At 35.5% G+C, this 13454-nt stretch overlaps 3 protein-coding genes across 3 annotated transcripts in view; 2 read left to right on the forward strand and 1 right to left on the reverse strand.

The window, feature by feature from the left end:
- The first annotated feature begins 7403 nt into the window (after window positions 1–7403).
- Window positions 7404–9717, forward strand: LOC145567439 (acetolactate synthase 1, chloroplastic-like). Its single transcript, XM_081626711.1, has one exon. It carries the CDS (start codon window positions 7465–7467, stop codon window positions 9475–9477), a length of 2013 nt encoding a protein of 670 aa, XP_081482837.1. The 5' UTR covers window positions 7404–7464; the 3' UTR covers window positions 9478–9717.
- A 748-nt stretch (window positions 9718–10465) lies between these two features.
- Window positions 10466–11610, forward strand: LOC145566361 (arabinogalactan O-methyltransferase 2-like). The gene is made up of 2 exons (XM_081625804.1): window positions 10466–11379; window positions 11487–11610. Exons 1-2 carry the CDS (start codon window positions 10466–10468, stop codon window positions 11608–11610), a joined length of 1038 nt encoding a protein of 345 aa, XP_081481930.1.
- A 160-nt stretch (window positions 11611–11770) lies between these two features.
- The window catches only part of LOC145568647 (TITAN-like protein), a 31383-nt gene continuing 29699 nt past the window's right edge, over window positions 11771–13454 (reverse strand). Inside the window, exon 7 of the mRNA XM_081628079.1 lies at window positions 11771–12356. Within this exon, the coding sequence (XP_081484205.1) occupies window positions 12300–12356 (57 nt within the window). The 3' untranslated portion in view covers window positions 11771–12299. The remainder of the gene's footprint in view (window positions 12357–13454) is intronic.

The raw sequence follows: 13454 nt of genomic DNA on the forward strand, positions 1-13454 counted from the left end.
TCTGTAGATACAAAATTAAATATTTATAGAAAAGTGCATGATAGACTAAAAAAACCATTAAAAAATACAAGCATTAGAAAATGCGCTATTATGTAAAATTATAAAGATCATTTTATGTGTTAAAACGATCCGGAAGAATGTGGTATAATCGTCTTAGTGTATGTCTCTTACAAGTGGGATTCAAAAATCACTAGACCGATCCCTATATATTCATTGGAGGTAATCATCAATGGCCTGATTTGCTAGCCGATTCGTTCCAACTCCAAAAAGAGGCCAATTTAGTTGGGGTCGTGGCCGAAAGATTAGGAAAACAAAGACACCCAAACACTTAAAGTTGATCATAAGATGGTATCTTGTGAAACAAAGCATAAGCAGGAGTGTTATCGGCAAGGGCTTTGGTAGGCAAAATATTGAGAAGATAGGTTGATGTCTCTATAGAATCTACCCAATAGGAAGGAGGAATCGAGACATGAATAAGAAGAGTACGAGAGATGTAAGTTAAGGTGTGAATCATGCACTTGGACTTCCCATTTTGTGAAGAAGTGTGTGGACAAGAGAAACAGAATATTAAACCATTTTTGATACAAAACAATTTTAAGGGGTCATTATCAAATTCTCTACAGTGGTCATTCTAAAAAAAAATTTTGATTGACCGTTCAAATTGAATTGTCACGTATGATCTAAAATTTAAGGAAGATTGTAAAGCTTGAGATTTAAATTTTAGAGGTATGGTCCAAACAAAATGGGTAAAATCATCCAACAACACCAAGTAGTATTTATGACCATGAGTACTACGAATAGAAATATTACTATTAGATGTATTAAATGGCAAACGAACATGTTTTCCGAATAAACAAGAAACACAAAACATGGATTTGTGCTCCTTATTACAAGGAATTAGATTTCTAGATCTAAGAAAGCTTAAAGCATGATTTCCTAGATGCCCACGACGATCGTGCCACGTGTGTAAGGATGCAGTAGTGAGAGATCAGATCAAGTGGCAATACATATAGAAGGAGTGGTAGTAGAAGTGACATAATATAACTCCTTTGAACTATTGCATTTCGTTATTAGATTTCCTGTAGGAAGGTCATTCACAAAAAAACCAAAAGGATATAACGTAGAGCAAGGGGGAGGGGTTAGAGTGATTTAAAGTGGTGTGACCATATCAGTTGCTGGAATGCAACGATCATTACCAACTAAAATATAAATATTAATGCTCAAATTAAACAGAGGCATGAAAGTATCTAAATTATTGGTCATATCAGGCGTTTCACCCGGGTCCATGTACCACAAATTGTCTTGTGCAGTGGAAGAGACATAGTACCAAAGAAGTTCCCCAATTCCGTAAGAATCATGAGAGGCCTAAAGTTGGGGGCTAATTATGTTGGATACTGAACCAAATACTAGTGTTGGGCTATATAGGCAACTCTGGGTGGCTGAGAAGTTGGTTATGACTGGTATCTGTTATCATGGTCTTGTTACCAAACTTCAACCTCTTTGGTTATTGGCATATTTGTAAGATGCATCCGGAGGGCTCTAGCTAAGCAATCATATAAACTTTTCCTTGTTTCAACACTGTATATGGTTTAAACACATAAATAACCAACCCAATAACATCTATGTACATTTATCATCAAGAAAAAATGATATGACTATTAAAACTTGAAAAATATTTTTATAATTCATATAAAATATTTATATTAGGTACATTTTAATTACAAAAAGACACATAACAATGAGAGGAGAATTGTTCATTTAAACGTACTGTGGAATGTGGCAAAATTCAATAAACCTAAAATTGTACCTTGGGATATCATCATTTTCATCAAGAATTTCTGTTATCATGGTCTTGTTACCAAATTTCAATCTCATTTGATTACTGTCATATTTGTAAGATGCATCCGGAGGCATAAGATCTCGCTGATCAATCGAATAAACTTTTCATTGTTTCAAAATGTCTTTATATTTATGAATATCAGCATCAAATAATGTTACTTTATATTCATCTCTTAGAAAGTGAGAAATTATACATAAGTGTCTATATTTATGAATATCTTGAAAAAACAAAATAAGCACTAAGTAAAACTATAGTCCAAACCTATGTGTCAATAAATACCATACTCCATGAATAATGAACATAATTTGCACTTTTAGCTCTACCTTGTTTATTCACCACCCATAAATGCAGTCTCATATTCACTTTCAATGTTTAGAAAGGGTAATAAAACGACATAGTGTGTATATTGTATCCATTTCTTGCATTTAAACATCATTAAAGTAGGCATAAAAAAATAATAAACATACCTATATCATTACCAATCCTACCCTGCAGATGTAAATTAAGAGGTCATATGAATAGTACAGATAATGAAAGAAATCCTTAATAAAATAAAAAGGGAGCATTAACATGAAAAAAGATTTTTTTTTTTTTTTTTTTTTTTTTTTGGGGACAAAAGTATAGTTCTAAAATTACTCTATAACAAACATCGCTAAGAAATACTAAATAAATATTATAACAAAACTAGATACATAGCTATTTTACGCATTTATACTTCCTTATATACAATATTTTTAGTCAAATTGTTACAAACATCCTTATTTTGTAGTAAGATTTTTAGTTCAGAAGGAGATGTAACTCTTGACATTGTAACATATAATTGACCATGACTAAACACGAGCCTTGAGAGAAAAATGTCAACTTTGTTCAACGTTTGTCCTTGACTATTATTAATTGTCACGGCAAAGGCTAATTTTAAAGGAAATTGCCTTTTTTTTGAGAGGAAGATCTATCTTTTTATTAGAATGTGTTAAATCAATTTGTGGAATCAATACTAATTCTCTTCCCCTTGGACCCGTGATAACTACTTCTGTTTCAATCACCCTATGACCCAACTTCTTGATTATAAAGCGTGTTCCATTGTATAACCCTATTGATTGTTTCATATTTCACATCAGTATTCCGGGGAACCAACTTTCAACCCTAAGCAATGATCTGAAAAATTTAATGAGTTTAATAATTCCATAGGCTCCATGCTATCAAGGAACCCACCATCTCTTGTATGACCCAAATTATCCGAGCTATAATATCTTTGCACATTTCTTGATAGCATTGATAAAGTTCTCAAATTTAACTGATGCGAAATACGAAACAATCAATAGGGTTGTGCAATGGAACTCGTCTTATAATCAAGAATTTGTGGATATGTGCCTAGCACATAGCCTATGCTTAAATTTGGGGAGAAGTTGTGGTATGACAGACATTAATCCCTATGACAGACAATATATTCGATGTACAAAAATGAACTTAACCATGAACTACATAAGCTCTAAAAAAATATATTTTAATTAAATAATATTTAGCTTAACTAATGAAGAGGTTAAACTTATATTTAAATATACCTTTTGTTGATCTGATAACAAAGTCCATCCCTTTCCATCTTGCATTTCGAGATCTTCTATAAGATGTTTAAGAAACCAAGACCTTCTTTGGATTCAGTCTCTACAATTGCCCGAGCGACCGGAAACATTTGATTATTTGCATCCCTTGTTGTGGCACTAAGTAGCTCACCCTTACAATATCCTTTAAGAAATGCTCCATCAAGGCCGAGAACCTTTCTACACCCATGGAGGAATCCTTGTCTCAATGCAGCAAAATTGATGTAGAACATATGAAATTGAGGTTCTGAACGTGAAATATGTGGTTTTAAAGATAAGAATACGCTAGTACCTACATTAGAAGTCTTCAATTCATGCATGTAGCTTCTGAGAAATTCATATTGTTTTTCAACAACCTTTGCACATGCAGACAAGGCATATTTTTTTGCTCTTGCAGCTTACCACCTATTAATCTTCACACCATAGGTGTCTTCTACATCTTGAACAAACAATTTTAGCTTCCAAGTAGGATGTTTTAGAAGCTTTTCTTAGTATTCCTCGGCAAGAAAGTTTGCATGTACCCTTTTATTCTTCATAGTGGGTGTGCAACTGTGAACATCTTTTAAAATTGGATTTGTAAACACCCAAACTCTTTTGTATACCTCGCACTAAGCTTCCAACGACACCCACTCTCATAAAACTTGCATTTCACAAGTAGTCTTTGTGGTTCATTATGGCAATAGTTCCATGACCTGTGGGTTTGGCAACTATATAAGATGAGTGCTTTTTTTAATACATCTACATTTTGGAATAATTGCCCTAACTCTATTTGAACAGACCCAAATGGAGTATTAGGATCATATAGAGGCTCCTCGTCATCGCTACGACTAAGTGGACTTTCATCCTCAGAATCTATTTCAGTTCCATCTATGTCATGCTCATCTTGTTCTATATATTCATCTACACCCCAATAATTATCCTTTGCTTTTGTAGGCTTGTTTGCTTGTCCACTTTTCTCTATAACCCCATTGTGATCTATACTAACCTTCTCAAATTTCTTTTCCTCCGTGTTTTTTTTTCCATAATTGTTTCTTTTAGTGACCCATTCTTTTTTCTTTATTTGCACATCAATAAACTCTTCATCGCTACTTCCAGCTTCAACATCTTCAATTATATTTTCAGGTTCACTCCTATATAACTCCTCATCATTTTGACCATAGTCTATAATTTCTATAGGAACTTCTGTAGTTTTTCTATTAAGTTCCCTTGAATAATCAACTTTTATTTTCGATGGATACAAAAGTTCTCCATTATCACCTTCTTCAATAGAATGATGGAAGTAGAACTCCATGGCTCCATGTGTAACCCCTTCAACACGAAGAGTTCCTCCATTGTTTCGCCATCACATAAAATTTGAAGGCCTCTTCTTTTCACAAGATACAAGATGTCAACATAATTATAAGAGTAATCTAACCCCTCAATCAGCTTTTTGGCCATTCTAAAATCAAATTTACATATGTCAATTTCTCCTTCAATACAAGAACCACCCACATAAATCACATCTTCTTTCCCGTCAACTAATTTTCCCCCATGAAAGCATTTGAGATTAATTATATTTGGATGTACTGCACCAGAAAAAATAATAATTAAGGGACTTTATAATAACATACAATTCCCCATAAAAACATACAATTGTAACAATTGGATTCAACTTTGTTGTTGTAGGGATTATCTTCTATTAAGTAGTATTCAAATGCAATTTTGAATAATCTGAATTTCAATGTTTTTTACCAATAAATTTATTAGGTTTTCCCAATTACATAATATCTTTTAATTAGGTTTTAATCTTGGTTTACATCATGAGAGAGAAATCAAGTTACCTGCAGAGGAAGCCATGGAAGAGAGTTGAGATGTTTTGGAGAGCGTTGTGCTTGAACGTGCTACTGATGTACATGTAGGTCACTATTTTTTTTGATGTATTTTTTAATTTCATTATAGTGTTGTTGTATATGGGTTATAAATAACGTACTTCAAATGTACAAGGGTTGTGTATAAATGGTATAAGGGTGGTATAGTGGTAAAATAATAGTGGTATTCCGGTGAGATTATAAATTTCAGATTATATATGGCCGAAATATATCATTTATGTGTTAATTACACGTTTTCTAAAGGTGCAGGGCTGATTTGCTTCAATTAATTCTAAAGGGGCTGATTTGCACATAAGTCTTAAGTTATGGGGCTCATTTGCCACATATTAAAAACTTGCTTGAATCTTTCAAAAAAAAAAAAAAAAAATTTGCTTGATATTATTTTCGGAAAATAATATAAATTAAAACGATAATCAATTAAGGAAAAAGATATATGCAGCCCTAAGAAGCTAAAAATGGAAAGAATTGACAATAAATAAACATTTATTACACTAATTTAATCGTGAATTGTCGATAAATTCCCAACTTAATACTAAAAGGAAGTATATTAAATGCTTATATGCATTACCCTAATTAATTATAAAAAATAAAAAAAATTATGAATGTCATAAAAAAAAAATTATAAATTTGTATAAATGGAAAGGTATAAATTTTGTTGATACCTTTCCATTGAAGCTGAGCTTGGCAAAAAAATTAATGAATTTTCTCTATCACTCTTAAACAATGTATACTTTTTGTTTTGTAAATTTATATAAACTAGTTTTTTGGCACGTTCGATGCACGGGGTGTTACTTGGTTATTTCATATGTAGGTATGTTTTTCAATAGTTGAAACTTTTGATATGAAATACGAAGAATTGTTTCATTGCTAAAACTTAAAAGGAAAAAATGAGGGAGGGTAGAACTATGGAAGAAGATGAAGGAATTTAGTTAGGTATATACATAAAGATCATGGGATATGAAATGACATATTGATTTAAGTTATATTTTATGTCTAAGAGTTGAAAAGACATTTTTTTTATTATTATAATTCATATGTTTATGTGATGTGTATTAATTGGTTCAACTTGATTTTATTATGGTAGAAATAAAACACTTTTTTTACTTGAATTTGCAAGCTATAGAATGCATAAAATAAACAAAAAGATTAAGGGGAGGTGACATGTGTCGTATGTGGTAATGAGTGAATAGTGACTTATGATGACATGTGTCGTATGAAAAATTTGTGTATTGTGTTTTTAAATAAAAAGTATAGATGCTCCTTACAACTCAACTAAAAGTATTATACTACCCCTAGATCAACATATCATGTTTATCAATGTTGATTTCTCATTTATCATGTCATGTTGTTAATTTTCCTTTAAACATTAAATTAAGAAAAAGAGAACAAGAGGAGTCGTCTTGAAAAATCACTGGTTATCGATTTAAAATGAACTAACATGCAATATTATAGGAAAATGAGCACTGTAATTTAAAATTTAAAATATATTTTTTTTACGGGAAGAAATAATATCATTAACGAATAGTCATACGACATCTATAATAATAATAAATATTTGTAAACCACAAATTTAGATATTAACATAACTTTATAATAAAAATCATAACTAAATTGCATATTTGGCATAGTTGACACCCCACCGCTTTAAGTTGATATGAGTAGTGATTTTCGATGTATTTGCATCTTTCTAATTAGAGACCTTCGCAATCTGCGCTTATATTTTAACCATATAGTTAATGACAAACCTAAATTCTTTTTTTTTTTTTTTTTTAAAGAGACAAACCTAAATTCTTATGAATCCATATATTTAAAATATACTTTGTACAATACTACACGGAGTATTTTTGATACTACATGATAAATCAAACCATACATTTGCATAGATTTGCAAATAATTTCTTGGATTTTCAAATGAGAGAATATGGATTCGAATCAAATATTTAAGACATGACAAAAATATTTCTAACCCCAAAGTCTTTTTTTATAATTTTTTTTTTTTAAAAAGAAAAATTCACAATGCTACTTTAGTTCGTTTCCATGGCTGAAAACAAAAGTTGAGCGCCTCCACTCGTTACAAAAATAAACCCTATTAACAAAACCAGATCACACTCATAATCCCCCTTCTCTTCTTCTTTAATTTCTCTCTCTTCAACCTTCAATGCCTTCATCAATGGCGGCTACTTCCTCAAACCCTTCATTCTCCCCTTTCCCAACCCTCTCTTCCAAAACCCCTAAACCCCAATCCTCCATTTACTCCCTCCCTTTTCCCACTAACCCCAAAACGCCATCTTCCTTCCTCCGCCGCCCTCTCCAAATCTCCGCCTCTCAATCCGCTAACCCAAAACCGCCATCCGCTACTCAAACCGCTGTTCCTTCCCCTCTCACCGAGGAAAACCCGCAATCTTTCGTTTCCCGATTTGCCCCTGATGAACCCAGAAAAGGCTGTGATGTCCTCGTTGAAGCTTTGGAGCGTGAAGGTGTTACCAATGTGTTTGCTTACCCTGGTGGTGCATCAATGGAGATTCATCAAGCTCTCACGCGCTCTGGTTCTATCCGGAACGTCCTCCCCCGGCACGAGCAAGGTGGAGTTTTCGCCGCGGAAGGCTATGCTCGAGCTACTGGGCGCGTGGGTGTGTGCATTGCGACCTCTGGTCCTGGTGCTACTAATCTTGTTTCGGGGCTCGCCGATGCGCTGCTTGATTCCGTCCCTTTGGTTGCGATCACTGGTCAGGTGCCTCGCCGAATGATTGGTACTGATGCTTTTCAGGAGACTCCTATTGTTGAGGTTACTCGCTCTATCACTAAGCATAATTATTTGGTTTTAGATGTTGAGGATATTCCTAGAGTTGTTAAGGAAGCTTTTTATTTAGCTAATTCTGGTAGGCCTGGACCTGTTTTGATTGATATTCCTAAAGATATTCAGCAACAATTGGTTGTGCCTAATTGGGATCAGCCTATTAAGCTTGGTGGGTATGTTTCTAGGCTGCCAAAATCGAAGTTTTCGGCGAATGAGGAAGGGCTTCTTGAGCAGATTGTGAGGTTGATGAGTGAGGCTAAGAAGCCTGTGTTGTATGTGGGAGGTGGGTGTTTGAATTCTAGTGAGGAATTGAGGAAATTCGTCGAATTGACAGGGATTCCGGTGGCTAGTACTTTGATGGGGTTAGGAGCTTACCCTTGTAATGATGAATTGTCCCTTCATATGTTGGGAATGCACGGGACTGTGTACGCGAATTATGCTGTTGATAAGGCGGATTTGCTGCTTGCTTTCGGGGTTAGGTTTGATGATCGTGTGACAGGGAAGCTCGAGGCGTTTGCTAGTCGAGCTAAGATTGTGCACATTGATATTGATTCTGCTGAGATTGGGAAGAATAAGCAGCCTCATGTGTCGATTTGTGCTGATGTTAAGCTGGCGTTGAAGGGTATGAATAAGATTCTGGAGTCTCGAAAAGGAAAGTTGAATTTAGATTACTCTAGTTGGAGGGAGGAGTTGGGTGAGCAGAAGCAGAAGTTTCCATTGAGTTTTAAGACCTTTGGTGAGGCTATTCCTCCCCAATACGCCATTCAGATGCTCGATGAGCTGACGGATGGTAATGCTGTTATAAGTACTGGTGTTGGGCAACATCAAATGTGGGCTGCCCAGCATTACAAGTATCGAAACCCTCGACAATGGCTGACCTCAGGTGGTTTAGGAGCCATGGGGTTTGGGCTACCAGCTGCCATTGGAGCAGCTGTGGCTCGACCAGAGTCAGTGGTTGTCGATATTGATGGGGATGGGAGTTTCATCATGAATGTGCAAGAATTAGCTACTATTAGGGTGGAAAACCTGCCGGTTAAGATAATGCTCTTAAACAATCAACATTTAGGTATGGTGGTTCAATGGGAAGACAGATTCTACAAAGCCAATAGAGCGCATACATACCTTGGAAACCCTGCCAAAGAGGCTGAAATCTTCCCCGATATGCTCAAATTCGCTGAAGCCTGTGATATTCCTGCTGCCCGTGTTACCAAGGTGAGCGAGTTGAGGGCCGCCATGCAGAAAATGTTGGATACTCCGGGGCCATACCTGCTGGATGTGATTGTACCTCATCAAGAGCATGTGCTGCCTATGATCCCAAGTGGTGCCGCCTTCAAAGATATCATTAACGAGGGTGATGGAAGAACATCTTATTAATTGCATTATCGATGATGATGCTTAAATCTGTATGTATAATAATATGTTTAGAGAGGTTATGACTGTTTTCTCTTTAGGTTAGTTTGTTGTTCACATGCTGCTTGCTACTACTATGATTAACTTTTTTGTTGTTTTTGAGGTATTACTATGGATGATTAGCTCAAAGATTTCACAAAAGTGGTCTTTGAGCTATGTATGTTCTCTTGCGAAATACACTCGTTGGCTCTTTTTTGTTAGTAAGATGATGACAGCAATCAGTTAGCTTTGAAAATGATATTTGACCCAATAAATCAAACCACATTTAGATTGTTTGGCTGTCTATAAATTTGTCACTTGTTTATATCACTGCAATAATGCGGGAATTTATAAATCTATATGAGCAATAACTGCAGCAATACATCAGATCATGTAATTGTATGTTTTAATCGAGCATGAAGTTTTTGGACGACAAGCTTTGGAAAACAATTTTACAGAGTGCAAGAATAGCTCTTTTGGTATGGTAAACATTTTCCTTTTATATAAGTAAAAAAGCAATAGTTTCCTCTATTCTCCATCAAACCAAATAGAGCCTTAAACAACCTAAAGTGAGCTTTTAAGTTTGGCAGAAACCTTCATTTTCAATCAATCTAACAACTGTAGTTTTTTTTTTTTTTGAGAAAAAAAATCTAACAACCGTCTGATGTAAAAGTGATACCAAAACACTCGAGTACTATGATTTCCTAACTTAAATACAAGTATGTTTTAATGTAGCGGTTGAATCCCACAAAAATGGCAACGCCTTCAGCAAATTAGGTGGGAAGCAAGAAGTATAACAGAAAAAGAACCCTTGGAATGGAAGCCAAATTATGTTCATTTGGTCAAAAAATTAACCCAAGCCTCACCATCAACATAACTACCCATCAGTTTTGAAAGCTTCATAAGTTCCACATCAAGAAAATATGATGCTATATCGCCTTTCGTTAATAGTAGAATACATCGCAAGAAAATAATGCCTCCAGAGACTTCATCTGCTTGCCACACTCCCCAGATCTGTCCACCAGTCTTGCCCAGATCAACAGTAAATTCCTCGGATTCCAACAAACGTAGGCAGCTGAAAAGAATGGAAATCACTCTCACAAGTAAGAGATTAATCCACATACTTGTTTTCGTCCTTGCTTTTATGTCCATCTTCAGGCTTCTAAGGTTTGCTATTACCTCTTATTCTCCATCACCACGCTCTAGATGGGCAGGTTTTTTAAAGACATGCAATTTATCTGAATCAAGCTGCAAGGAAGTTCCATCCCATACAAGGGCTTCCTCTTTTCCTCCAAATAAAAATCCGATCACAAAAAAGGAATATCGGTTTCTATCAGATATCATCACTCAGAGGGCACCCTGCAACCTTCTAATCTTTGGATGGGAACCCCAATACCGTCGCTTGGCAAAGATTAATTCTGCAGGAACCACAGTTATTCTGGAGGACACCCCTGAAAAAGTAAGAGTTAGAAGGTCAAACAGCACCAGGATTTACAAGGTCAGTTATGATGTGAAGGCCAAAGAAGCATACAGATTGCTAAAACATGCAAGAGATGGAGCTGCTTGTGCACCTAATTCTGGGCCTATAGAAACATCAAACTGCAAATTGGCACTAACAAACTTGCCAAATGAGGTCTATTCAAGCAAATGGAATGTGATACTTATTGATGGACCAGGTAGTGATGGACCAGAAGCACCCGGAAGGATGACGGCTATCTACACATCAAGTATGATAGCGAGAGCTGGGAATATCACAACAAATGTGGTATTACACGATATAGATCGGATGATAGAAAAATGGTTTTCCCGGGAGTTCCTGTGCGAAGAAAATTTAGTTTCATCAAAAGGGAGATACTGGAATTTCAAGATTAAAGGTGGTCAGCAATGGCATTCCACCAGCTTTTGTTCTTGAGGATCACAAAAAACCATAAGTGGCTATTCCGTCATCTTATACAGTGCATATTTGATCACACTGCATATGAGTTTACATGCAGGAAAGTGCATCATATGTATTACACTTTTCAGCAAAGAAAACAATCTCTATATGGTGTTATGACATGCAAAGGAGTCAACAGGAGTGCAGAAGATTTATCCATCAGTGGCACCCACCACGAGTGACTGAATGAAACCTGTATACAAGATAGGTGCATCTGAGATAGTAACTTATAAAAACTAGAGGCATGTAAGACTATTAAATACATGTGCAGTGTAGTATAGCATATCATTTCTTCCACGTTTCTGTGTTGAAAGTTTGAAACACTTGCAACTTTTACATGATATATAGCAGCAAAACACGCATGAATGTACACTCCGCTTAACACAAAGGGACACTTACATCTATCATCTAAAGAATATACTCAAGATTCAATAAGAACTTGTGTGATCACAAAACATCATATCCAGTACAGATTTTTGACAATTTAAATTAAATCATTATACTACAACATGATTCCAAATTAGTAAATGGAAACCTCTGTTAGCACTGTTAGCAGCTTCACATTACCACGAGGACAAATGGACTTTACAGCTACACATTACCATGAGGATAAATGGACTTTGCAGCTTCAGCTTAACACACAACCCAGTAACACCATGTACCAAAAAAACATCGCAATCCTCAATTGTACAGTGTTCACAAACTCCTTACCAGGAGTTGATCAATATTAGGAGAAATCACCAGTCTTCTGAACAAAATGACTTTGCAGCTTTCAGCTCAACCCACAACCCAGTAACACCACATACCAATAAAACATCACAATCCCCAATTGTACAGTGTTCACTAACTCATTACCGGGAGTTGATCAGTATTAGGAGAAATCACCAGTCTTCTGAACATCTTTGGAATTGTCATTTGTATCTTGCCGCTGTTTAAAGAATAAAATAAATAAATAAAAGGATAAATTCTTTGATTAAAAGCAAAAGCAGAGCCACAAATCTAATATGGCATAATTAGAACAAAATTTAACTGTGGGGTGGCAATAATAATTTCAGAGTTTTACTACAATTCCATTATAGTATCCATTTATGCAACATTTTATCCACCAATGCAGTAGGGTAGGGGCTTTTGGTGTTTGGGGGAGAGGGAGGGGGTGGGGATGGGGATGGGGATGGGGATGGGGATGGAAGCAAAAGGAAGTCGAAAGTGAGGGATTATTATCCCTTTTCTGGATATGACAAGGGGAAGGGGAGGAGAGGGGATTGGACAGATTCCTTTCACTTCCCCTATCAATATACAAAATGCTCCCATTGTTGAAAATATTTGGAAGGAAATTGCAAGCTCACTCCTTCCCTTTGCCTTCTCTCTCCTTTCTTTCCCTTTATGATTTCTATCCAAACACTCCTAGTATGCTGCGTAAATCAACACAGGAATATCCATTATTTACACATACACACTTTTTCAGAATTTTCTGGTTTTAAATTACTTCCTCCAATTTAAACAAGTGCATCACTTGCCTTATTCGGAAGTTTTAAATTTCCAACTTCACCCACTAGCTCACTATAATATTCAATTTAATTTACTTGCCTAAAACTTTGTGAAAATACAAGAGATACACTTACATAAGAAAAGAGGGCGTATGTTACACAAAAACCAAAATTGCTCATTAAACTATCAAGTATATGCAGTTGTTACTAATATGAAGTAGATAGCTATGCTATATTCTAGACAAAGGGTCTAATGGATATACTTCCTCCGCTCTTTATTACTTGACCTGTATTACTTTTTAGGCTTTTTACTTGATATGTTTCCTCTTTGGGCAATTTTTAGACTATACTTTCCCTTATTTACCCTCATATTTTCTACCTAATAACACTATATACCCATATAGTATTACTCATCCTATCTCACCTCACCTCACACCACCATCCTTCATCACTCCTCTACCATCTCCACCACCCTCACCATAAAGTGTCCTCACCGCAAATACTCAACAAAATTTACCAAAATCGTGGCTTTATGTTCG

Source organism: Chenopodium album, chromosome 11 (assembly GCF_948465745.1).
Source record: "Chenopodium album chromosome 11, dcCheAlbu1.1, whole genome shotgun sequence".
In the NCBI taxonomy this organism is placed as follows: domain Eukaryota; kingdom Viridiplantae; phylum Streptophyta; class Magnoliopsida; order Caryophyllales; family Amaranthaceae; genus Chenopodium; species Chenopodium album.